General features: G+C 35.0%; 1 protein-coding gene across 1 annotated transcript in view; it reads right to left on the bottom strand.

The window, feature by feature from the left end:
- CRPPA (CDP-L-ribitol pyrophosphorylase A) overlaps window positions 1–24329 on the bottom strand; it is a 110530-nt gene that overhangs the window by 43408 nt on the left and 42793 nt on the right. Inside the window, 6 exon segments of the mRNA XM_050332672.1 lie at window positions 1974–2102; window positions 6511–6603; window positions 7337–7426; window positions 12374–12409; window positions 12411–12472; window positions 21909–21954. Of these exon segments, the coding sequence (XP_050188629.1) occupies window positions 1974–2102; window positions 6511–6603; window positions 7337–7426; window positions 12374–12409; window positions 12411–12472; window positions 21909–21954 (456 nt within the window).

Genomic DNA, 24329 nt, shown 5'->3' with positions numbered 1-24329 from the left:
GCAGACAGTGACAGGAGATATTGCAAAAATAGACTGAGTAACCTGCATTACAGCATCAGGTGCTTTTTGTGTTTCCACTTCTCCTGGACTGCCCATTATGCCTGTATGAAATTTACCTTTCCATCCTCGAGCATGGAATTTACCGATTAATGGGTTGTACTAAAAGTAAAATACCTTGGGGACTCTCAAATTGTGTTCTGGACTTAAAAAAAAAAAAAGCCAAACCTGTTTGAAAGATATCTTTTCATGTAACAAACTGCTTTTGTTCACAGTCTCTCTCAGTCTCAGCCAGACTAGCAATAAAGTTTGGGTTATGCCATTTCTAGATTCATATGTCAAATCTTTCCATAGCTCTTCACTAGAAACAAATAATGTTCTTTGTAGATCTGCAGCCAAAAGAAAACTTGATACATATATCACACATATACAAATATAATTTCAAAACACTGACAAGCAGGAACTCAAGACTATATCCCTGTCTTTGTGAGCAGGATGTGTATTAAGGTCATTTTAAAATAAGATAGATAACTAGAAGTAGTTTACTTACTTTGCAAAGTGTTTTACTCTATTTAATATTTTTTCCATGCTAATAAATAATGACTCTGCCTGCAGTCTTCTAAGATAATGATTCTAGAATTTTATTTTTTTAAAAATGGAGGCAGCAGTCTGCTGCAATTCTCTTACCACCAAGGATCAGGAACTTCCATTCAGATCTCTTACTGCTCTTCTACATGCTTGTTAATGTAAAATGTTTTGGTGCCATAGTCATAAAAATCCACTGAAGATTATAAAAGTTGTCCTTTTTTCCAGTCAGCTTTACTAACCAGTGCTATCCACATATGTCCATTTGATCCACTTAAATACTCAATGAATTTTAAAAGGAAAAAATTATAGTTACACTAAAGTAATATTTGCAATGTTACTTTTTACCATGCTAAGGTGCCTCAGAGCTGTTTCCAACAGTTATTCAAATTGTTTTTACTAAAGGAAGCCAGTTCACCCTGGAAAAAAATGGGGTTTGATAGTACCAGAAAGAAGACTGAAAATAATTGTATTCCCCTGTATGTTTTACAAACAAGAGACAAACTAACATCATATAATAGCAATATTCATATTCTGTTGGCATCAGAAGTCTATAAAAGCACAAACTGATAGGTATTGATACTCATAGCTCTTAATAAAGCCCAGAATTTGAAGGGATAATCAAGGTTTTGGTATACCAGAAAAAGATACAAAACTATAGTTATATTTAATCAATTACATATAAACACCTAATTCAACCAAAAAAAAAAAAAAAAAAACCAATCAAGATTACATTTATTCTTCTTTGTTAAGATTTCATTTGAATACCTAACTTACTACTTTCACTGCTGACTGAGTTAAGAATCTGCATAACTATATCTGCACTGGAGGCAAGGCAGCCCACTCATCAGGTTGAAATAACATGTATCCCAGGTAAAGTGGTTTATTTTAAATAGCTTTTCTGAGTACAAAGGATGCTGGAGCGGTAACCCTTTTTGCTTCCACCTGAGGCAATTTGCTACTATTACAGAGACAGACACTGTCTCAACACCTATATGCTGTGCCCTTCCTGTCCCCTGAATACCAAACACTGTTTTGATGAGGGACGTAAAATATGGCAGAATCACTGACTGAATGTACTTTTACTAATTTTTTACCTTTTCAATGCTGCACAAAGCAAGTTTCAAAGCAGAAAAGCAAAAACGGTCCTCATGTCTTCATGTGCTTCTAAAAAATGTTTACCATTTATTCCTCCCAAATCAAAAAGCTTACATTTTTGCCTATAACTACAGGCTTGTCTGAATTTTGAACAAGAACAGGCAAGAATCTTCAAAAAAATCCTTTTCAAGTCATATTTATTTCCCTTTGATTTTGTTTTAAATGAAGATTCTATCATTAATCATATAAATGGCAAAAGAAGATAATTTGCACATAGAAAAATAATTACATACCTTATATTGGATAAGGAGACCGTAAACTAAAATGTTTTTCTTTTTAGTTTCCCTTGCAAATTTCTTGATGCTTGTTAGTTCTTCCATCCCAATGCTGAAAGAATTATTTCCTGATATATCCAGGTATACCTGCAAGGGAACAAGTAAGGAAAGAAAAAAATCCACTTTTTCAATAGTGTACCATTCTAGACCACCAAATTTTATTTATATGTTAGTTTTATGTTAAGCACACATAAAAATACAAATGTTTTTCTTAGCTAGCTTCTATTACTATTGAACTCCCTTGCTTATACATTTAGTGACATGAAAATTATTTCTTTTCAAAAGACAATGAAACCAGAACACATCAGAACAGAATGTAATAACTGCATCTTAAAAATATTCAATTAAATCAGAAAACAAACAGCATTCTTCTCTAAGTTCTATTCTAGTTTTCACAGTTGGTTGGAGTTTAGGTTTGGTTTTTTTTTTTACTATCAGGGTACTACAGAAGTACAGGTGTTTTTCTTAAGCATCTTCAAGGTTTTCAAGACAGAACTGCATTCTTTAAAGGTTTATTTTGAATATACTATCCTTTCAGTATAGCATATTGTTGCCTAAATTGGATTATGTCAAGATAACAATTCAAGTTTAAAAAGCAGAAGCTACTTCAAAAGAAGATAGGGATATGACTATCCTGAGCTCCTGATCAGGGAAAGGCAGGTCTCATATCCATCAGGGATGCTGTACAAACATGGTGGGTCTTACAGGATCTGAACTAGTATTTCCTGGGAGGTTATCAACTAGTTCAACCCTTTCCTAAGGCTTATGTATTCCATAGTGTAATCAATTTACTTTACAAAGCTTCTATGAACTATAGAAATCAAATGAAGGATGATATAAAGTTTCAGCATCTACTAATAGCAGAAATACCTCTCCCCCTAAAAGAAAAACATTTTTCTGGCTAAATGATTCCATCATCATAAAATTTATCTTTAACCACTACACAGAGGTAGAAGTATAGAGGTTATCCCAGAGACCAGTGCTTGGGAAAATTATTTCAAGTTCTCTTTGTACCTTATGTTCAATTTATCCTGACAGAAAATAGGTCTTCACTCATTTTTACTAGCAATACTTTTTAAAAAAGCTGTTTATTGTCTAAGTGCATACTCACCAGAAGCAAAGCTATGGTCTTCTACTACACAGGCAGAGATTAATTTTCACATACTCACTGTTTTATTATTTTTTACCCAAAACAAAGGTTAAGTACTGCTCACATACAGCTATTTACAAGAAATTATAAAACTTACTATTTTAAGAGAACTCAACCTATCTCCTCCCTACCACTAACCTGTTTCACAGCTTTAAAAACAGATTTTTCTCAAATTTGCTATCATACTGAAATGCAAAGTATTCCAGCTAGAGAGCTGAAGTACCAGCATTTCTTTCTTTCTAACCCTAAGTTATAGCAACAAAATAAAAATCATAGCCATTCATTGCATCTGCAAACACGAACAGGTATTGCTCAAAAAAGTAATGTCAGTTTAAGAATATGATTAATTTGGTTACAATAGAGCTGGAGAGGACGCTGGCTTGATGCGAACAAATAATTGCATGAAATTTTCTTCTGGGTTTCCTATTTCTCCTGTATTATTAATCTTTCCTTTTGTCCAAATACGGTAGCACAATTGCTGCTTCAGCTTACAGATGCCTCAAAATAATCCTGTCAGGCACCAAGATGAAGGATAGACTTTGAAATCTATGGCAACTGACAGGTAGAAATATGGACAGAAGTCATCATGTCCAGTGCAAGCTCATCCTTTTACTGGGCCAGTTAAACAGACAATCTGACACAATAATAACACCTTTCATTTTTACAGCTAAAGAAGCTGACTATTGGAAGGAAAAATAAAACTTTTTCTCTTAATTATCAGATTGTTATGAAAAAGTTGCTTGTGTCGTGAAATCAAAGAACAGACAAGAACTTTCCAATTACACACAAGTCTACATTAGACTGTTCCTAATTAGGAGTTTAAAATGGAAGCAGTTAGCTGCTCTCCTCATTTACGCTTTCAATTCTTCACTACCAGAAAGAGTTTTATTTCTGAGAGTAGAAATGCATAATCTCTCCCTTCCAGCTGGTACCGAAGACCTATGTATTTAAATGTCACTGTATTGCTTAAAATTTTGATTCACATTTGTCTGAGAACTATTAATATGCCCTTTTACACCAAAAGAAAGTGTCTTGTAGGACTTTTCATGAACAATTCTTTCAGGCTACAAGTTAAACAAAGTATATAGGAAAGAATAAAGCAGAGGGAAATCTCACTCATGAGACTCAGTGAAGAGGACACCCAATGCTGACTTTAATTAAAAACTGCTGAAGGAAATTTTTGTCCCCCATATCATCTGTAATGAGGTTTAGGGATCAGAAGTTTAAAGGACATCAATGCTTCCCAGTGATTAATATGAGATAATGATTTGTTTAACTAATTATTTAGTAATTTAAAACACAACTTCCAGGTTTCCTCTTTATTCCTTCTTGTATTTCTAGAAGATAGTGTAGTACTTCCATCAAATGAAAGTGTAGCACCACTTTGCAATTAGAGTATGTCATTTTTAAGTGATACTTTTAACAAATATATGTGTCTCTATGTTTTAAATGTTAGCAACTGTTTCCACCTCATTATGAGAGTTTTATCTGCTCTCTAGTTCTGGGATATTTCAAGTAGTTGCTGGATCTGGGGTATAGGAAGCAGATTAAATGTATAATTTCCTCCTAAGGCTATTTTTGAAGGAGTTCACCTGAACAATTTGTGCATGCAGCAGGCTGCTCAAGCAAGTGCACTTTCATTAAAAATAGTGCTGGGTTCTACAATGGTTTGAAGATCTAGTATCTCAGGGGCAAACCCCAAGTTTCACAGTGAAGCATTATTTGCATTTATACTTGCTCCTTAGGAGATATTAAGACCAGAATATTTATAGCTACAATATTAAGTTCTCACATTCTGTATGTCACACTAAAAACCATATTTAATTCAAAGTCCTGACCAGAAAGTAGCTACGAATTGGGCACAAAATAACCACGCTTTTATTGCCTTAGCTGGTTGATGAACAACTCCAACTTTATCTGTACACTCCCAAAATTTAACATAGACAGAAATGTTTTTTATAATCTTGATATAAAAGACTAATGAAAACATTCTCAGTCCAGAAAAGAGCATTTTCCACATCCAGTAGCCTTGTAAATGGGCAACAGCATGGAAGGCACGTAATTTCTTCACAGAAGGGGTAGTCAAGCCTTGGAACAGTCTGCCAAGGAAAATGGTTGAGTCACCAACCCTGGAGGTATTTAAAAGATGTGTAGATGTGGCACTCAGGGACATCGTTTAGTGCTGGACTTGGCAGTGCTGGGTTAATAGTTGGACTTGATGATCTTAGAAGTCTTTTCCAAACCAATTCTGTGATTCTACACAAGTTTTTTCCCTTGTAAAAGTAATGAATCTTCACGATATCTCATTTAGTTGTAAGATCAGTAATGAAATTTCATCATTTAAATTTCAGCTAAAATTCCAAAGTAAATGCTCAGTTTTACCCCCAGGTCACTTGACTGTGGACTTTAGCAACTATTCAGGACCCATGAAAAATATTCCTTTTTCAAGAGCTTCATATATGGAATTATACTTTAAAATAGCAACATATTATCTTGTGTAATCACTGGAGAGTATAATAAATGAAGTCCAGAGTCACACTCTTTGTGATAGACAGCATTACTGACTCTCATTCCACCCAATACTTCTCATTCCTACCTATTAAGCCAGAAAACATGACAGAATTAATAAGAGCTGGTTACACTGCATGGAGACTTTCAAATCTGCTCATATTTTCTCCTTTTTAACAGTCTGAATAAAATAAAAATCATGTACACTTCAGCTGTCATTTGAACTGGTAAATTATTCTGGCATTCATTTCAAATAATAAGATTCATTATTATTCTGGCATTAATTTCAAACAATGAAAAATTCAGCCAAAAGTACACTTTAAAACTTTTACCATATACCAGATATAGACTTATCAGTCTTATAACACCTCAGTAAGTAAAGTATGTATTAGTTATATTGCAAAGTACTTCAAAGTTAATTTTTAAGACAGGGACCAGAAAAGCAACAATAATTTTAAACTAGGAATAAACTACATAGCATACAAAAAAATAAAGCCACTTAATTCTGTTTCATCTGAACATTGAAGCACAATACATGATTTGCAGTATCCCCAGCAGAGATGGAGCCCGACAGCAAGGCAGGAGTTAATAGATCAGTACAACCAGCCAGCCACAACGAGTCTTTCATAGAAATATATAACTAATAAATTGTCATTTGAGAGTGTCAGTTTATTTCCTGACAGCATGCACTTGTTGAAGTGCAAATGAGGCTCTTCAGAGTCCAATTTACAGTTTGAATTTATAATTTTATTCTGAGCTAGTAGAAGTTTAAACCTAGTCTAACATTTTTAAAATTTCATGAGATGCTTTCTACAGTAACTTACAGAAGTTACCTACCGAAATAAGGACAACTGGATATAAGAGAGGAATATCTGATTTTTCCAACATATGCACTAGTTGCTGGGTTTCTTGAATGGCACGCTTTTTATCCTAAATGAAAATAAATGTCTAGAATTATGGAAAACATCAAAACTATATAAAAAAATATCATAAAAAACTATGAAAATAGAACTCAAAGATCTGTCATTTACCAAAACAAAAAAAAAACAACCAAAAAAAACCCACAACAACCAAAAACTAACACATCACTTTTCTTGTTTAGGGATCTTTGGGTTGGTTAGTTGCGTGGTTTTACTATACAAATGTAATGGTATTGTTTGGTAAAGTTATAGCTGTTCAAAAAAAATGGAGATTAATAATATTACCCTTAAGAAATATCTACATATAAAACAAGATTAAGGGTCTTGATTGGTCTTAGATGTTGTTAACCTATGGTTCATGGGAACCTTCCTGTTCCCATACCGTGACCCAAATACAGATTGCATTGCATTGCATATGCCCAGAATGGGAAACACTAATTTAGACCATGGTGGTAATGCACAGTTAGATGACTACACATATGACAGACCTTTCTTTGAGAAAATTCACTTCAATACAACATCTACAAAAGGGAATCTTCAACTACTTTCAGTTTCATCCCTCTTGTTCAAGAATTCATGGCTGGTTTAACAACATAATTATGCTCAAAAGTCCAGTTTGGTGCACATCAGAAACATCAAACATTAAAATGGATGCAGTATGAGGACAGAAATAATAAACTTTATATTTACCATTACTAACAAGTTTAAGTGCAAAAGTAAAAGCATGCATCCTAACTGCTTACATTTACACAAACAAAATTGTAGCACTGTCCTGAAAAGATGCTTTGTAGATGGCTGACATTTCTGCTTTGAGATATTGATACAGCTTCAACCTGAAGAGACAAAAAAAGTCACAAATTTTAATTCAAGCCTTAACTCTCTGTTAAAGCTTCCATTATTATGGCAGAGTTTGTTCATTCAAATTATTCAAAAATGGCAATTATTATTTCCACCACAAGAACTCAAAATTTGCTCAGATTTTTAGATGGCTCAACAGTGAAGCATGGAGCCCAACCTGTGCTGAAGCATACTGCCAGGGAAACAGCAGAAGCAGCCCTGGAAGCATCAGACACAAGCTGCCCTGGGTTAGGATGTTCAGTTGTTATAGGATCAAGATGACCTAGTGATTTTAGATCTCTAATTCTAAGAAAAATCTCTATAATATTCAAATATCTAGATATTTTTATTTCATAAAGCTAAAAATAAAATATATTAAGTATGCATGAAAGACCAGGTGTACTGGTATTGATATTCTAGGATACAACAAGACTCATCTAGAGTTTCTTCTGAAAATATTTCCTCAATGAATTCTCTAAAATACTGTCTTAATCAGACACTTATTTTGCAACCTTTGACACAAGCTAAGAAACTATCTTATTCTAGTTAAAATAAAATGTAGATTGTACTACATTATCATCTTCAGGACTGCATTAAGTAAAATAGAAAACCAGGTAGTAGAGAGGGAATTTGTTCCCCAAGAGAAGGTAACACTTTGAAGCAAATAAAAAAATTTAAAAAAAAGTTTATATTGCTTCTAATAAACCAGCAAACTCCTCGTTCCACTGCTCATCTGAGCTTTTCTGGCCAAAAGACATATTATATATCACATCAAATGACAGAAGCAATACACTGCCTACACTACATCGAAATGTCACTTGATCCACAATCCAACAGAAGTACCAAATACAACATTTAAAATGGCTTTGCAATATTGTCTAAAGCTGTATTTGTTTATTTTTTTAATACTCAGGGAGTTAACTTTTTGCAAAGGAAGGTGGTTTCAAACCCAAAAGTTGGTATTTATGTCCTAAGGATTTCAGAAACATTTTGGGTTGAAAATTTGATTATATAGACCCAGATAGTTGATATTTAATATTTTTAGGGATTAAAAAAAAAAAAATCACAGAAGGTATGAATTACTTAAAAATACTTGAAAAATGCAATACTCCAGGGTTCTCCTGGCTTGAACCTCTGGAGATGTAAAATCAGAAACTCCTGGTACCTTTACAACCTTGCATTTACTTTGAGGAACAGGAGCATGCTGCATGCCAGAGTCTTTTCAGAAGGTATTTGGAACATGACCCAAAGCAGAAGGCCTACTTTTATTTTTTCTTTTGAGATATTATAATACATGATGCTTAAGTATTCCTGAACATTTAAAAATTCATATAGTCTATCAGAATTTTGATTTAACTTCACTAAATTGATAAAGTAGCAAACTAAGAATTTTTTTACAGACATATTTTCCAGAAAGAAATAAATCAAATTCCTCTGTTGGAAATTAGAAACTTCAGTAAATCATCAATTAACTAAAATTAATTCTTATTCTGTTTGGCATGTTAGTATCCTAAGCAAAAGTACTTTTTTTAAATTAAAATTCATATTAATCAGTTATCAGCTACTTAAGAGAGAAAAAAATTACCTAAAAATACTGCTGTGGTAAAAAGTGATTGTCACATAATGTTTCAGTGTTTAAATAGAAAAGAGCATATGGATTTGCTTAATTACTTCTGGTCCTTGTACCAATTGATATTCAGCTAGTTCAAGAAGCAAAGATGGTAAGAACATGAAGACAGGAATTATAAATGTGTTTTCTTTAATGTTTCTACTAATGTAATCTACTTATCAGATGCCCTGTGCTGAAGTTTCAACTTTATTCAGCATCCACTTTCATAAAATCTAACATTAATCCCAGGACATGGGGAAGCTGTAAAAGTTGTTTAAATTTTATCAGAATTTAAAATTACAATTAATACTAATCCAGCAGTTGGACAATTCAGTCATTAAGAAATTAGTGAATTTCTACTAGTGAAATGCCAGTTCATTTCCTACTTGAAAACAACCAGATATTTTTATATGCTGCTTGTGGATATTTATCCATTCGCAAAAACAACACACAACTTCATCCAGTTGATTACATTTCATGTGACAGCAGCACCTTGTCACTGAAAAAGCAGGAGTAATGTCTAGTCACAGAAAAAAACACCTTCAGCCCCCATTTAGGTTTGTTTGCTTTAAAAGAAAGGGCTAAATAACAACCTTAAGGAAAGATTCAAGTTATGTCTTTCAAAGTAACAAATCTGGAGCAAAACATTCATTCCTTAGTTATACTCCTTAGAGTAACTGTGATTAAAATACTCTTAAAGTATTTTGCAAGTAATAACTGCTTCCTTAAAAAATTTTTTAGAAAAGCTTTTATTTTCATTTCCTTTATCAGTTCAATTTTTAGGTCTTTTTTCCGCCTGCTGTTGGCATTATCATGTTATTAGAGTCTCTCTCAGAAATCCCTCTAACAAAATTTATTTTAAATTCTTCTTTAATGATACATATAGGAGTTAAGAAATATCTCAAAAGTAAATATGGCTGCTACTAAGAATTAGTGTCAAAACTGGCTGCTAAAACTAATTTAGCTTAAATTTCAGATAATATGTACTTTACTGAATGATTCCCAATTGGTCTATTGTTTAGATCAGTTACCCTCCAATTTGCCCTTTGAAAAGGCCCAGCTTTCAGTGCAGTACATTTAACTTGCTTAAAATAATTACCACACTGCACAAAATGAAATATCTCTCTCTCACAAGATTACAGTGATTCATTTAAGAAATCATAGGCCAGTGGATATCATAGAATCATAGAATGGTCTGGGTTGGAAGGGACCTTAAAGATCATCATTCCAACCACCCCACCATGGGCAGGCACAACTTTCACTAGACCAGGATGCTCAATGCCCCATCCAACTTGGCCTTGAACAGTTCCAGGGATGGGATATCCACAGCTTCTGTGGGCAACCTGTTCCAGTGCCTCACCACCCTCACATTAAAGCATATATCTAACCTACAGTTTCCCTCATCCAGTTTTTACCAATTACTCCTTGTGCTATCACTACAGTTCCTGACAAAGAATCCCTCTCTGGCTTCTCTGCAGGTCCCCCTCAGATATTGGAAGGTTGCTATGAGGTCTCCACACAACCTTCTTTTCTCCAAGCTGAACAGCCTCAACTTTCTCAGACTGTCTTTGCAAGGGAGGTGCTCTAGTCCCCTTATCAACTTTGTGACCCTCCTCTGAACTTGCTCCAATAGTTCCATGTGCTTCCTATGTTGGGGGCACCAGAAGTGTGACCCCAACACAATATTCCTTCTAAGGTTAGAAGTTCTGTATATGGGTAAGCTTATCAATTAACACTTAGCAATTTTATTGTTTAAAAACACAACAGAACATAATTTTTATAGATTTTAACCCTAAGGTTTCATTAAATGAATAATGAAGGATGTTTCATGGAACAGTGCTAGAAATCAACTAAATAAACTGATTTAATAGAGCCATTTAAAAAAAAAATCAGTCCTATATCAGTAGGAATCCCTTCAATTTCATGTCCTCATTACCTTGTGTGAGCTCATTTTACATGTCTTTTATTCAAACGCACCATTAGGTTCAGGTGCCTGACTCACCCAATAATTAACCAGTCATGAAATGAAAATTTGGCAACATGTTGTAAATTCTAACTAGTTCTGATCTGAGGTTGTTAAGTTCAAAGTTACAGTGTTGGTTATCAAACATTGATTTTTCTTACTGGCTTGGAAGTGCTACTCATGGTATGATCAAAGGGGGTTATATGCAACCACAATTAACAGATATAGATAAGTCAACACTTAAAGAAGTATATAAGTAAGTGATGTCTTCCTACTAATTGCAGAGTAGTTTATATGGAGAGAAAAAAGAAGAAATAACAACGGAGTCGGCGTCAGTGAAAGGGATACATACTTCTGCTCCATTATACAGTTATTCAGACAAAAAAAGATCTTATTGAACTCTGCTAATGTTTTAGACTTATAAATATAGTATTTCATAGATATAAAGCATGATTCCATACTAAATATAACTGTTTCTAAACAAAAACTGTAAGTGCAACGTCAAATTGACATTTCTAGATATAAAACAGCAATACAGTTAGTATTCTAATTAGTCATTCTACAATTAGTCATTCTAATAACTAAGTACGCTATGCAGAAGATCAACACACATGAATACAACCATTACAGAAGTAACACTATGAAAATCAGGAAACCTGTGTTTTTGAATGACTATTCCCTGTCAGTTTCTCTGGGTAATAGACAGATGTAATATCATCACAGAAGATACAACTAAAAATCATTCCAAGACCAGTCAAAATCTAACCAACTACCAAATGTTAATCACCTGTGGGAAAAACAGAAATATGATAGTTCTATTAGAAGGAATAATGAAAAAGGAAAAAGATAGTTAAATGACAGTAGAAAATTCCATCAGTATCCTAAAGCAAAGGCTTCCATGAGCATTCACTGTGAGTGAAACGTACCCCTAGGACTCTACAAAAAAGCTCATTACTTTGATTTTGCACTTGCAGCTCTGCAGGAAAACAACTTACTCTTTAATTGGTTCAGACTTTAACTTCAAAGTAACAAAAACATTTCCTCTGTAACATATTTGTAACAATTTGGGCTTACTGAATTCATAAAATCTAAAGAAAATTGCCTCTTTGTTGTCTGGATTCAATTTCTCCTCTAATCTAATATATACTTTCTAAGTGGATCTGTAAGATCCCCTTCTACTGCAAAACTGGGCAGAAGATGCTTCTCTCTTGGTAACTTCCACACCTGGTGTTAATCTCTTGTAATAAATACTGCAGTGACACAGGAAGTCTCAGTTTCTGCATTCACATTATGTAGACCATTTCTTATGAGTAATGGCAACCAGAAACATTAAATTAATCATACAGTTGAAAGCCATAGAGTTGTACTTACTTTTATTTGACTTTTCAGAGATTCAGGAAGGAGGAAAACCAACTTGTGCAACAGTTTCATTTGCATCGGTAATAACACAAACTTCTTGTGAAAGGTTGTCTGTGATCGAGAAAAAAACCTTAGTATTTCATGCAAAAATAAATCAATCAAAGTTACCAATTTGCTAAACATTACCTTCAATCCATATTGCTGTCTCTTGATAGAACCTTTTCAACCGCTGTAAATTTAACTACTTATTCCAAGGTACAGTTAATCTAACTACATCATTTATATAACATACATTTCAAATATTCAAGTTATATTTTTATGATTTTGCACAACGCGAAATCATCTCATGAGGCCTGTCCCCAGAGCCCATTTAAATAAGGGACTCCTCTTACTAGATATTTTTCGGGTCCATATTAATGACGCTAGATGACAATCATAGAATCACCGGGTTGGAAAGGACCGCTGAGATCATCAAGTCCAACCCTTGACCCACTACCACCATGGTTACTAGACTATGGCACAATCAAGAAAACACTTTTAAATTTCATATGACTTATCACTTCAACAGATCACTGAATGCAGTTATCAGCAATATTGACAAAAGAAAAGAAAAAAAAAAGCAAAAAACCAAGGGATAGCATAAATTTACTTCCCAACAATATGCACTACAAAACTGCCCCCAAAAAGTATACTGAAAATCCTGTTCAGGGAGACAGCAGATATAACTATTCACCTCAACATCAAAGAGGTTGAAGAGAAGTGACAAAGATCTTGGAATGGCCAATTGCCTAGATCTTTTATTGGTGGGGGAAAATATAGTATTTTGTCGCTATCAAGTTTCAAGTTACTGCCTGATCTGTTCTGCAAAGCCTGTAGTTCAGAAAATTAGTATTTTCTCTAGTTAATGGTTAGAGGTATTAGATTTGGTGAGCATTTTCCTTTCTTTAAGCAAACAAGTCAAAATAATTAAAGTCTGAAATTCTCAGCTGTAATTCAGAAATTTATCCTTCAGATGCTGAATTATTACGCAGAGCAAAATATAGGATTTCCAATGCTTTTGGGGCAGCTGCTGCATAAGTAAAGAAAAATTTCACAAATGTAAAGTCTAATTATGTTTAAAGAAGACTTCAATGAAACTTCAGGGACAGAAATATACCAAACACCACCACAAAATAAATTAGTAGTGAAAGACATAAGAGAAATTATAAAAATATGGTCTAACTGCTCTTCAAACAAGTCTGAATATAAGGATACATATTTTTTGCATGTGGAAAGGTTTTTTATAATTACATACCACACAGTAAGTTCATTCAGATGCATTACTTAAGTAAACAACTCACTTTCTACTGTAAACTCCAAGACTTCTTTACAAAAATAGGCATTAAGACCTGAAAATTAATTTTAAAGCTGTTGTAGAGTTAACATTATTGGAAAGTGTCTTGTAACTTTCAAGCAATTTTCTGTGAGCAGGAAAAGTGAATTAACTGCTGAGAACCACGGAAGATAATTAGAATGATTTTTTGAATCATGGGTATTTATTATGCCGAATATTTATAAAGTGACAACAAAAACAGTGGTAGCAATTGACTTCATATTCAGTTAGCAAGAATGGGGAGGGAGGAAGAAAGAGAATAATCAACATCTGCTTATAAACCATCACAACCAGATGAAAGTGAGAATTAAAAAAATGCATGGCCAGTTCTCACAGGACTGGAAATCACAGGATACCACAACTGTGGGAGAAATTATCTTCCCATAGATTCACTAGGCAAAAAAATATATTGAACATGCATCACAGTTGTCTTCTACTTAATACAGAATAATTTTACCATCTGAAAAATGGTTCAATAGGAAATCATATTGAATTAATTTCTTATCACCAGAAAGAAACCAGTGGGTAGATTTAAATCAGAGCAAGAGTCACTTGAATTTAGTACTGTATATGGAATGCAGATACAAGATAGATATACATAATAAACCAGACTGGTATATCAGATTTCAAGAACTCAGATTCTATTGAACTAAGTAATTTAATGAAGAAGGTCAGATTGGAACTATTACAAAAATGCACATGTGGAAGAAGGCTGTGGAACCCCAAAAGGCACCATAACTTAGGCTTAGACAGTTCTTTTAAAAAGAAGTCTGTAATCAAGTGTCAAAAGTAATCTCTCAAGAGGCTGCTCAAAGACTGAAGTTATAAAGACCCATTCCACTCACCTCTTCAGCCCTCTTAGACCTCTAACTTCCTTCAATAAATGAGAGAGGCAATTACCAAAAAAGTGACTGACATATGCATGTTGGATTTAAGAAAGACAGAGAAAATTCAACGAAGTGTGGAAAAACGTATTTTTAGTCTGGAGAAGGAATGTAATGTTCTAAGGGGAAAGTCTATTATAAAAGTATGAGAACATTAAAATAATGATAATACACAAATTGAAAAGATACTCCATGCTTTTAAATGATCAAGGAAGTGTATAAAGGAAGGCTAGGAAATCATCATTTGTAAAGTCAGCATAGCAAAGCAACAGTTATGTTCTAGTTGAGGTTTGAAACTCATCTCTCATTTAAATCCAAACTATTTCAAGTGGTCAAAAAGAATATCGGTGTTAATTTAGACAGTTTGTACCTTTGCTGCATTGAGGGAAGGAAGACTGAGTGGAACCTTCCTCCCCAAGACTGCCTGTGTCCCACCTCTGGTAAGCTGATGGAGCTCTGTCACTCAATGTAATCATGCTGAACACAGCAAGCACATCTGGAGTGCTGGCTGGTAACTCGACAGATTCCATGAATTCTGCTGCCTGACAGTAAAGCTAACTGCATGCAGCATTTCATTCCTGGTTTTCAGAATTCTATCTGAGTGAACGAAACAGCCATTTTGGAAAGACACCTCCTGGCCATGCCACAAAGAATTTTAATACTCAGCTAAAAACATTTTGTTTTCCATCAGACCATGGATAATTGAGGCTGGAAGGGACCTCAGAAGGTCTCTAGTCCAAACTCCTCCTCAAAGCAGGATCACCCATGAGGTTAGGCCTGGTCACTCAGCCCCTTGCCCCTCCCACACTTGAAAAACTTTGAAGACAGAGACTGCACAACGTCTCCAGGAAACCTGTTCATTGCTTAATTGTCCTCATGGTGAAAGAGTTTCTCCCTTTTATTGAGTTGGAACTTCACTTGGTTCAGTTTTTATCTATTAACTTTTGTCCCCCTACAATGTACAACTGTTCTACTTTACTTCTCTACTTTTCTGCCATAATTTCCTTTTCATCCACCAAACCATTTTTTTTGTTGTTCTTTTCTCACAATTGCATTACATATTAAACTCTCTATCTTGCTTTGGCTTTCTTGTCCTCTACTTACTTTAAACTATTATTTCCCTGGAAACCTCCTCTCCCAATACTCCTCTCCCATTAACTCTTAGCTTCTTTCCAGCTGTACCTGATTATGGAGTTATGTTCCCCATCCACATGCATCACATTCGATCTAATTCGTCACTTTTAACATCCGCTCAGGGCATATTTTTTGCATAATATAAAAAATAGTTAAAACTTTGCACTGCCAAATTTAAATACTAAATTTCCCTATCAGGAATTTCTTTTTTCTTTCATTAAAGCTAAATCTGATAGAGAATTTCAAAATTTGTTCTACTACACCTCCTTCTTTTTATCCTCCATCAGAAAAATTAATTTTCAAGTTTTCCATGCCCCTCTTTGATATTCTGATAAGGACCTGCCATGGTCTTTATCCTAGGATCCTACCCAATTAAACACACATTAAAATGTGTGCATGTTTATGGAACTAACTACCTTAGTTAGTGTATTAAGTGTATTTAATACTTAATGAAAGACTAAAAATATGTAATGAAAGACTTAAAAGTTTACCCCGAAAAGCATGCCACAAACAAGAAGCAATTAAAATAATACTTTGTTTGAATAAAGATCATAAGTATCATATCCTAGGGATTTAATGCCGTAAGAAAAAAACGCATCTGAATGGCAAATAGGTTTTAGCCTACAGACATAATTTTTTTCTCTTAATTGCACATATATGTGTATACATATACTTGGTTTTGCATACATATGCTCATATCACATCATTATTGTTCTACCATTACAATTCCTACTATTTTGGAAGCACATCCTACTTATCAAAATTTTGAAGTTTGCAGTGAATTCAAAGAAATAAATTAATTTACCAGAATCCCATTTTCACTTTCTACATAGCAATGGCTTGACTGGTCTGGAAATTCAATATGGTTCCCCCTGGCATCTTTAGAAACATCTTTGTTATGAGATGCTACTCACTGTAAACGTAAGAAAAATTAAATAAATACTGCCGAGCATTTAGTTCATTCCTGCTCAACAGAATGAGTTTAAACTGTTATCCAAACAACATAGGTAACCAAAAATATCTAACTTTTTTTTTTTTTTTACCCACTCAACATGTTTCTGGAGCCCCAAAAACTAAAAGTCAAACCTGACACTGCCCCTACCAATATTTGTATACAAGAAAGAAAGTAAGATTTTGTGGTAGAAGACAAGAAAGGGGCTTATTTCCTCCTGACAGTAACTATTCCAAGGAGCATCTCCCCACCTGCCAGTCTATTGCTTTGCCTCACAGCAGAGAACAGCCACTGGTTTATGAGCATGCCCACGAAAATGCAGCCTACGTCATGTAAGATCTCTGTCCTTTGATAAACAATGCTTACCTCAATTTTTATTTTTATAAAAAGTCACACAATTTCTTCACAGAACACAAATCATAATATGTAGTTCTCAAGAGTCATAAACAGTTTGAAAGCACTAAGATATTTTTCTTGGCACTTGCAAAAACATAATTGTACCTACATCAACAGACACTTCTTTAGCCAAATGCAAGGGCAAAATATCCAATTTGCAAGTGAAGTCTCTCGAGAAAAAGTCATTGAAAAAGAAGGGCCCTTAGAAAAAGGAGGAGAGTGAGTCAAACTTAAGTTATAAACTTCTACTGAGAAGTACTATTTAAAGTTTACATGTTGGAACTAGAGTTTGAAGATACCTACCCTGAGGGCAGTAGTCCTAATGGAATTTTTTTAGGATGTTTTGTATTAACCTGATCTTAACTACATTTCTAGATGAGTCACACTTATTGTAAGACAATGTTTTCTTTCTTCAAGACTATTAAAAACAGGCGTGTGCCACCTTGTCTGCATACTCTACAAGTTTATACCTGCTTAACTAAATAAAAGTATTACATTTGCTGTTTATAAAACAAATGATGTTAGAATTCAAACTTTCATAATACAGTTATAAAAGAGACTGGAGGAAGTTAACAAATTATTAAGAAATGTTTTAAGAAAACAGTCTCAAAAAAAAAAATTCATTAGTCTATTTACATTAGTGAAATGTTTCTTTGTATTGCCTTAAATAACAATGATATATATACATATAAATATCTAAAGTACAAAAATGTATTTAGGCATGTATGTTTTTCTTATTTCCATCTGAGTCAAGTTTAGCAAGGTGAAAGTTGTTGAATTGTTGAAGGAAACCAAAAGTTTCAATGACTAATAAATATAAACTGTAGATTACATGAAATTTGGAACTGTAGTCACAACATTAAATGCATACACTCCAAAGTTCTTCATCACTACTGAATTCATCCAGTGACAAAATGTGCATCCAGCACAGTAAATTGGGTAACTTAGTAAGAAAGAAATCAGTTGTGAAGACTGCAACAGTAGTGTGCATCTGGTGTGAGGCCCAAGCCCTTTGCATCCTACACCCTCCTAGCCCATACATTTAGCTTCTGGGACATCTCCAGAGAACCTTGGCAGTAGGCAAGGTGGCCTTCCAAGAGCTCGTACTTTTCAACTCAGCTTCACAGAGTCATGCAGGACTTCTCCTTCAGGCTCTCTACATGGCACAGAAGGGGAATGACAAGTAGGAGTGCATCACTTACAAGGGCATGTAGTGACAGAACAAGTGGAAATGGCTTCAAAATGAGAGTAGGTTTACATTATGTATTAAGAAGAAATTCTTTACTCTGATGGTGTTGAGGCACTTAAACAGGTTGCCTGGAGAAGCTGTGGATGCCCCACCCCTGGAAGTATTCATAGCCAGGTTGGATGGAGTCCTGAGCAATCTGATCTAGTGAAAATTGTCCATGTCCATGGCAGGGGCTTAAAACTAGATGATCTTTAAGATCTCTTCCAACCCAGCCCATTGTATGATAGAGCACCATGTAGTGTTTACTGAAGTCTCAAGAAAAGCAGACACTGTGATAGTCAGTTACTCAGCCTGTAGGAAAGGCCTGACTGAGAATGCCTTGCCTTGTAGGATGGTTGCCATTCTCTAGGGTGACCTATCCTTGAAGGTCTCCTGCAGGCACGGCACAACACAGTAGAACAAGCTAATAAAATTCTTCTCTAAAACTAACAACCATGAGATTAAATGATGCCACATGGGGGTACATCAGAATTATCCTCAAAATGACAAAAATATATTCTCCCCTTAAATATTCTTAAAGTGTGGCATGAACTGTGAATAAAGCACCTGCCTAATATTATTTACATGGTTCAACTGCCTACTACCAAAATAAGTCATGTTATAACCACATGAAGCCTTTTGAAGGGTGCAAAATAGATAAGGCACAACTCTCAAACTGCAGCCTTGGGGTACTAACAGTGCCATTTCAAAACCCCAGTAAAGATAACTAATTCTGTAACATAACTCTGTTATGTAGTGTCCTAATTTGCTATGGAGGACTCATTATAAGGCGCAAAGAACACGTGCAGCTTCTCCTTCCTGAACTCATGATATGCAACAAGAAGCAAATCTAAACTTCAATGATCTTGAAGGACCATTTGTCATAAACACCAGGCATAACAAGACTCCTGTGGTTACTGAAGCAGATATATTGCATGCTGCCACAGCAACAGAACACTAGATAAGTAGGGATCAAGTAAGGGATTAGCCTGATTGGCTACCATGAAGGTCTTCATTTTTACTTTAAACTACACAAACTTTTTATTATAACCAACAGCTGGAAAAGAGTGTACTGGCTTCATGGAAAACAAAAAATGTGATAACATGATGAAATACACATCATATAAAATATGTATCTTTGAAGAGAATGTCTGGTCATTTACAGCATTTTTTCCTCCGGTTATAAATAGAAACAGTTAGTGAATGTTTCTTTCATTCAAATAAGCTGCATTCTCATTTTCTATTCAAGCAGTTATAGAAAAGCTGCTTGAAATATATCTTAATTTTAAAATAAATTATAACTGATCTCATTTAATGACCTATGAGATTACTGAAGCCTTTGTATATACAGGAACATGGAAATACACTTGTTGTTTCAAATTTATAATTTTTTGAACACCACTGAGAAAGGGTCTGGCTTCATGTTCTTCACTCTGCCCCATCTGGTATTTGTACACACTGCTATGATCCCCCTGAGCCTTCTCTTCTCCAGATAGAGCAGTCCATCCTCTCACAGCATCTCCTCATATGATAGACATTCCACTACCTTAATTGTCATGATGGCCCTTTGCACGACTGTCTCCAGAATGATCATGTCTTTCCTGCTGGGGGAACCCAACACTCCAGATGTGACCTCACCAGTGCTGAGCAGAGGGAAAGGATCACCTTCCTCAACCTGCTGGTCATGCTCTGCTCTACTGTAGCCCAACGAGCTGTTGGCCTTCTTTTCCCCAGGACCACATTGCCAGTTCCTCTTAGATTTGTTTTCCACCAGGACCTCCCAGGGCCTTTTCTGCAGAGCTGCCTTCCAGCCAGTCAGTCCCCAGCTTTGAATGGTGCTTCTGAAGAGCAGGAGCTTGCATTTCCCCTTGCTGAACTTCATGAGACTCCTGTTCACCCATTTCTCCACCTTGTCAAGGTCCTTCTGAATGGCAGCACAACCACCTGGTCTATCAACTGCTCCTCCCAATATTACATCATCTGCAGACTTGATGAGGCTGTGTTCTGCCCTGTCACTCAGATCATCAGTGAAGGTTTTAACTGGTGTTGATCCCTAGGGTAGACCACTAGTAACTAGGCTCCAGCTGGAATTTACTCTTTGAGCCTGACAGTTCAGCCAGTTTCAATCCATGTCCACTTTTCTGGTCTGTAATTCTCGATGAGAATGCCATGGGAGATAGTGTCAAAAGCCTGGCTGAAATCAAGACAAACCCTATCCACTGCTCTCCAATTATTTCTACATTTCATTGCAGAAGGTTTGTCAGGCATATGTAAATTCATGTAAACTAGTCCTAGTCACCTTCTTGTCTTCAATATGTTTGGAAATCCTAAGCTGAAAAGCTAGGAGTGTGGAACCTCTAAGAATCCTATACAAAACAACATTTTCAAAAATTCCAGGCTTCTACCTATGAAGACAGAAGCTCTTCATCTCCTGTTAGAACCAGAACTTCCAAGGCTTCCCAGTCCTATCTTCTTTTGTGCCTAAAAAACTCAGTCAGGTGGTTCTAAAAATGCATATAATATGTGGTCTTCGCCCACTGTAATAACCAAAAACTTCAAATGTTGCATACCTGGGGATCTAGATAAGCAGCATAAGAGAATACCACAGCAATGTCTGAGCTCTATTTAAGCTTTCTAGTTTGTCTGTAGTGACAGAGCTGATCTCAGCATCTTCTGATTTACCCAAATCAGAAGCTAAGCCATTATGGGACCTTGTAACAACAGGTGAGACACCGAAGTGAACAATGTTCACTTGATGTCAGTGAGCCAGTCACTCACCATGCCCTAATAGCGCACGAGTTTTGCTCTAGTTTTCTTAAATAGGAGCTACATTCTTTTCTCTGGAAAGTTATTTTTAATCCAAAGGTAAGTCCCTTTCTCTTGATCAGTTTCTGCAGTTTTATCCCTAAGTTCTCAACAAGGAGTCAGGTAAGAGTCCATCGAATCACTGCCTATCAGTTTACAATAACCATCGGTGTGCTCATTAAACATGCATTAGTTGACAGTTCTTCCTTTCCATATTGACTCATTCTAAAAACAATCTAGATGAAGGCTAAATCCAGTCTTTATGTTAAACTGCTATGAAACCACTATTACCAGTACATAAATATGTTAAAAAACAGTTCAACAAAATACTTATAAATTAATTAAATTTCTCAATATCATGTAGTTGATGTAGTAATTTAGGTAACAACTGGCTGTATGTAAGACAGTGAAGAGCCCTAAAGAGTTACTGTTTAATTTTCAGTCTACTACTTAGATGAGAAAGATGGAACATTTTCAGAATTGGTCTGCAAAGCAAAGAAAAAAATAAATTGTTTATTCCTTATAAAGCCATTCAAAATTAATCTCTGTTTGTCTGTAATATACACAGCTTTTTATAAGGTTCTCTATTCTAAGTGAAGTAAATAAAGGTAAATATGCATAATACAAGTATTCCAGTGAACAAGCTAAAACAACTTGCCTCAGCACATTTCATCCATCACAAAACCTTCCTTAATGACATTTCAAATTATAGCACACAAGATTCTTAATTAGACTCAGGAATATGCAAACTGACAGTCACAAGGACAAACACATACCCTTAATAATCGATTCAGCTGCATACAGATCCCGCTTGTAGGTCACCTAAAGGACAGACAAGCCTCATTAGTTTTAACCCAGCAGGAAGGAATGCAAAAGTAATAAAACAATGCCCTGAAGGCAATTCTTTACATTTTAAATACCATAAACAAATGATATTGTCAATTTCTTAATTTTGGTAAAATATCACTGGCAAGTTATAAGAACAGAGGTTGCCAAAATTACTGGAGACCTGAGGAAACTTAGTGTTTAAATACTAAGATCTGCTTACAACTCATTTGAAACCTAAAACTATTTTCAATTCTTTGAAGAATCATGAACACATGATATTGCATCTATTTTCACACATTCATTTTACTTAAATGTTATTGCAAAAAAAATTCATTTTTAATAGGACTTGAGATCATACAAATGACAACCAAGGAGCAATACAGTTATTATTTTTACTAATATAGGTGCAATTTTTCAGTAGTGCAAGACAATTACTGTTAATGAGACTCCAATTAATCAGTGGGAGTCAGTGAGACTACAAGGAGGCTTTGTGTGAGCTTTCAGAGAATTAAAAACCAGCAAGGTATTCATCAGATCAAGTTAGATGGACAATAAGATGCTGAGTATTTACCTGGTACTTGCAAAATCACCTTTAATATCTGCCTTTGTACCCTCATGGTGGCTGACAGCCCCAGTAACAGGTTTTGCAATTAAAGTAATGGAAAATTAAAGACAGTATCTATCCAAGACATTACCAGTCTTTGCTAGCAATCTCTTCACAATGACATACAGTGACTTGTACTGACATAACTCTTTAATATTTACATTTGGTTTCACTGTAACTTCCTTTTATGTTACATAAAATTTTATTGGATTTTCTGCATTTGTTTCACTAGAGTCTGAAGAACCTTTTTTCTAAAAAGGACCTGCATAGGATGGATTCCTCTTTGCAGCTCTAGTGCTGCAAAGTAAATCTTACACCAGAAGGACACCACTGTAGGTATCAGCATCCCAGTCTCCAAATAAGTGATTTTTTGATTTTACCATAAAGATTCTTGTAGCCACTTTCCTTTTGATCTCATAAATGAAGCTCTGTATTGTAGTCAGAAACAGATAAATAATATTACCTTCCTCATCACTTCCCCAAGGCATTATATTCTTTTTAAATTAAAAACTAACTTACTTCCATACAGTTTGTCCTGCAGAGGAAGCAGCGAGAGAATGAATCTAGCCTGAGAAATCCTAGGTGTCTGACTTTACATACAAACATTTACATGTCTACTTACTGTTGGGAAGAATCAACGTCTTGAAATTAATTTTAAGGATAAGGAGTGACCGATTTTGTTGCAAAGTTTCTTTATATTAAGTTTTCAGAGTGCTTTTACACTGAACTTTCAGTAAAGTGTAACAGATTATCAACTAAAAACCTTTCAAGAAACAAAACTAAGGTCTATCAGAAATGGTCTCACATACACTAAGGTTCACAATCTCTTTGAGGTGCAAAAGTACTTTTAAATAGTCTGATTTTAAAAAAAAATATTAGGTACAGTCTTCAAGAAAACAGCAGAAAAGAATAAAAAAGTAAGAATGAACCTTTAAAAAAATCCCCTCTGAAATTCTGAGCCAGACGTCAGTAAATACTTTTTAGAGTGGCTTCCTAAAGAAATAAATCATCTGAGACTGTATCCCATTCTCCATATGTATTTCTTTTATTATCTTTGATCCTCTAAACTAATTTCAGTTTAAGCTTTAAGAAAATAGTAAAGTTGACAGAAAAATCCTGCCAGACAGCACAGGTGACCACCATTTACCAGTCGGGGAGCGAGAGATTCTCTACCCCCCTTTCAATAATGACTAAGATGCTAAAATCAAACCAAAGTTTCTCTTGAATATTCACAATGCTTCTGGATTTTCTTGTGTTGATTAAGACATGTTCTTGCAATTTAGCTAATACTTACTCAAAGAGGCAGACAGCCATGGCAGATACACCCTTTGGTTTAAATCAAATCACTGATTATTTTAGTATGAATGTGCTTCAAACAATTTAGGAGATTAGTCAACACAACAGTTAATTGTCCTGGGCAGCTGTACTGTTTTACCTCTAGTTTCACTAAAGAGGATTTGCATTCTAGGCTCACCCCAGATGGAAGCAATTTAGATTTAGCCAAATCAATGAGGAAGAATATTTTGACACTCTATACTAAGGTAGCATTATTCACTCTTCACAGGTGAGGTGCAAAAAATCATGGCGGGGGGGGGAGGAGGGGAACACATGGGGGAGAAGCAAAGCAAGAAAAATGATGCATGGAATTTTTCTTTCTGGAAGACAGATTTCTACTTCATCCATTTCTGCCTTTCTTCTATCACATTACTAATCTAAATCTACATACTTATAAAATTTAATTTTTTTTTTTCATACTCATCTCTGA

The sequence above is a fragment of the Myiozetetes cayanensis genome, unplaced genomic scaffold, assembly GCF_022539395.1.
Source record: "Myiozetetes cayanensis isolate MyiCay16 unplaced genomic scaffold, myiCay2020 scf1, whole genome shotgun sequence".
In the NCBI taxonomy this organism is placed as follows: Eukaryota; Metazoa; Chordata; class Aves; order Passeriformes; family Tyrannidae; genus Myiozetetes; species Myiozetetes cayanensis.
This window is presented reverse-complemented; position numbering and strand designations above follow the sequence as displayed.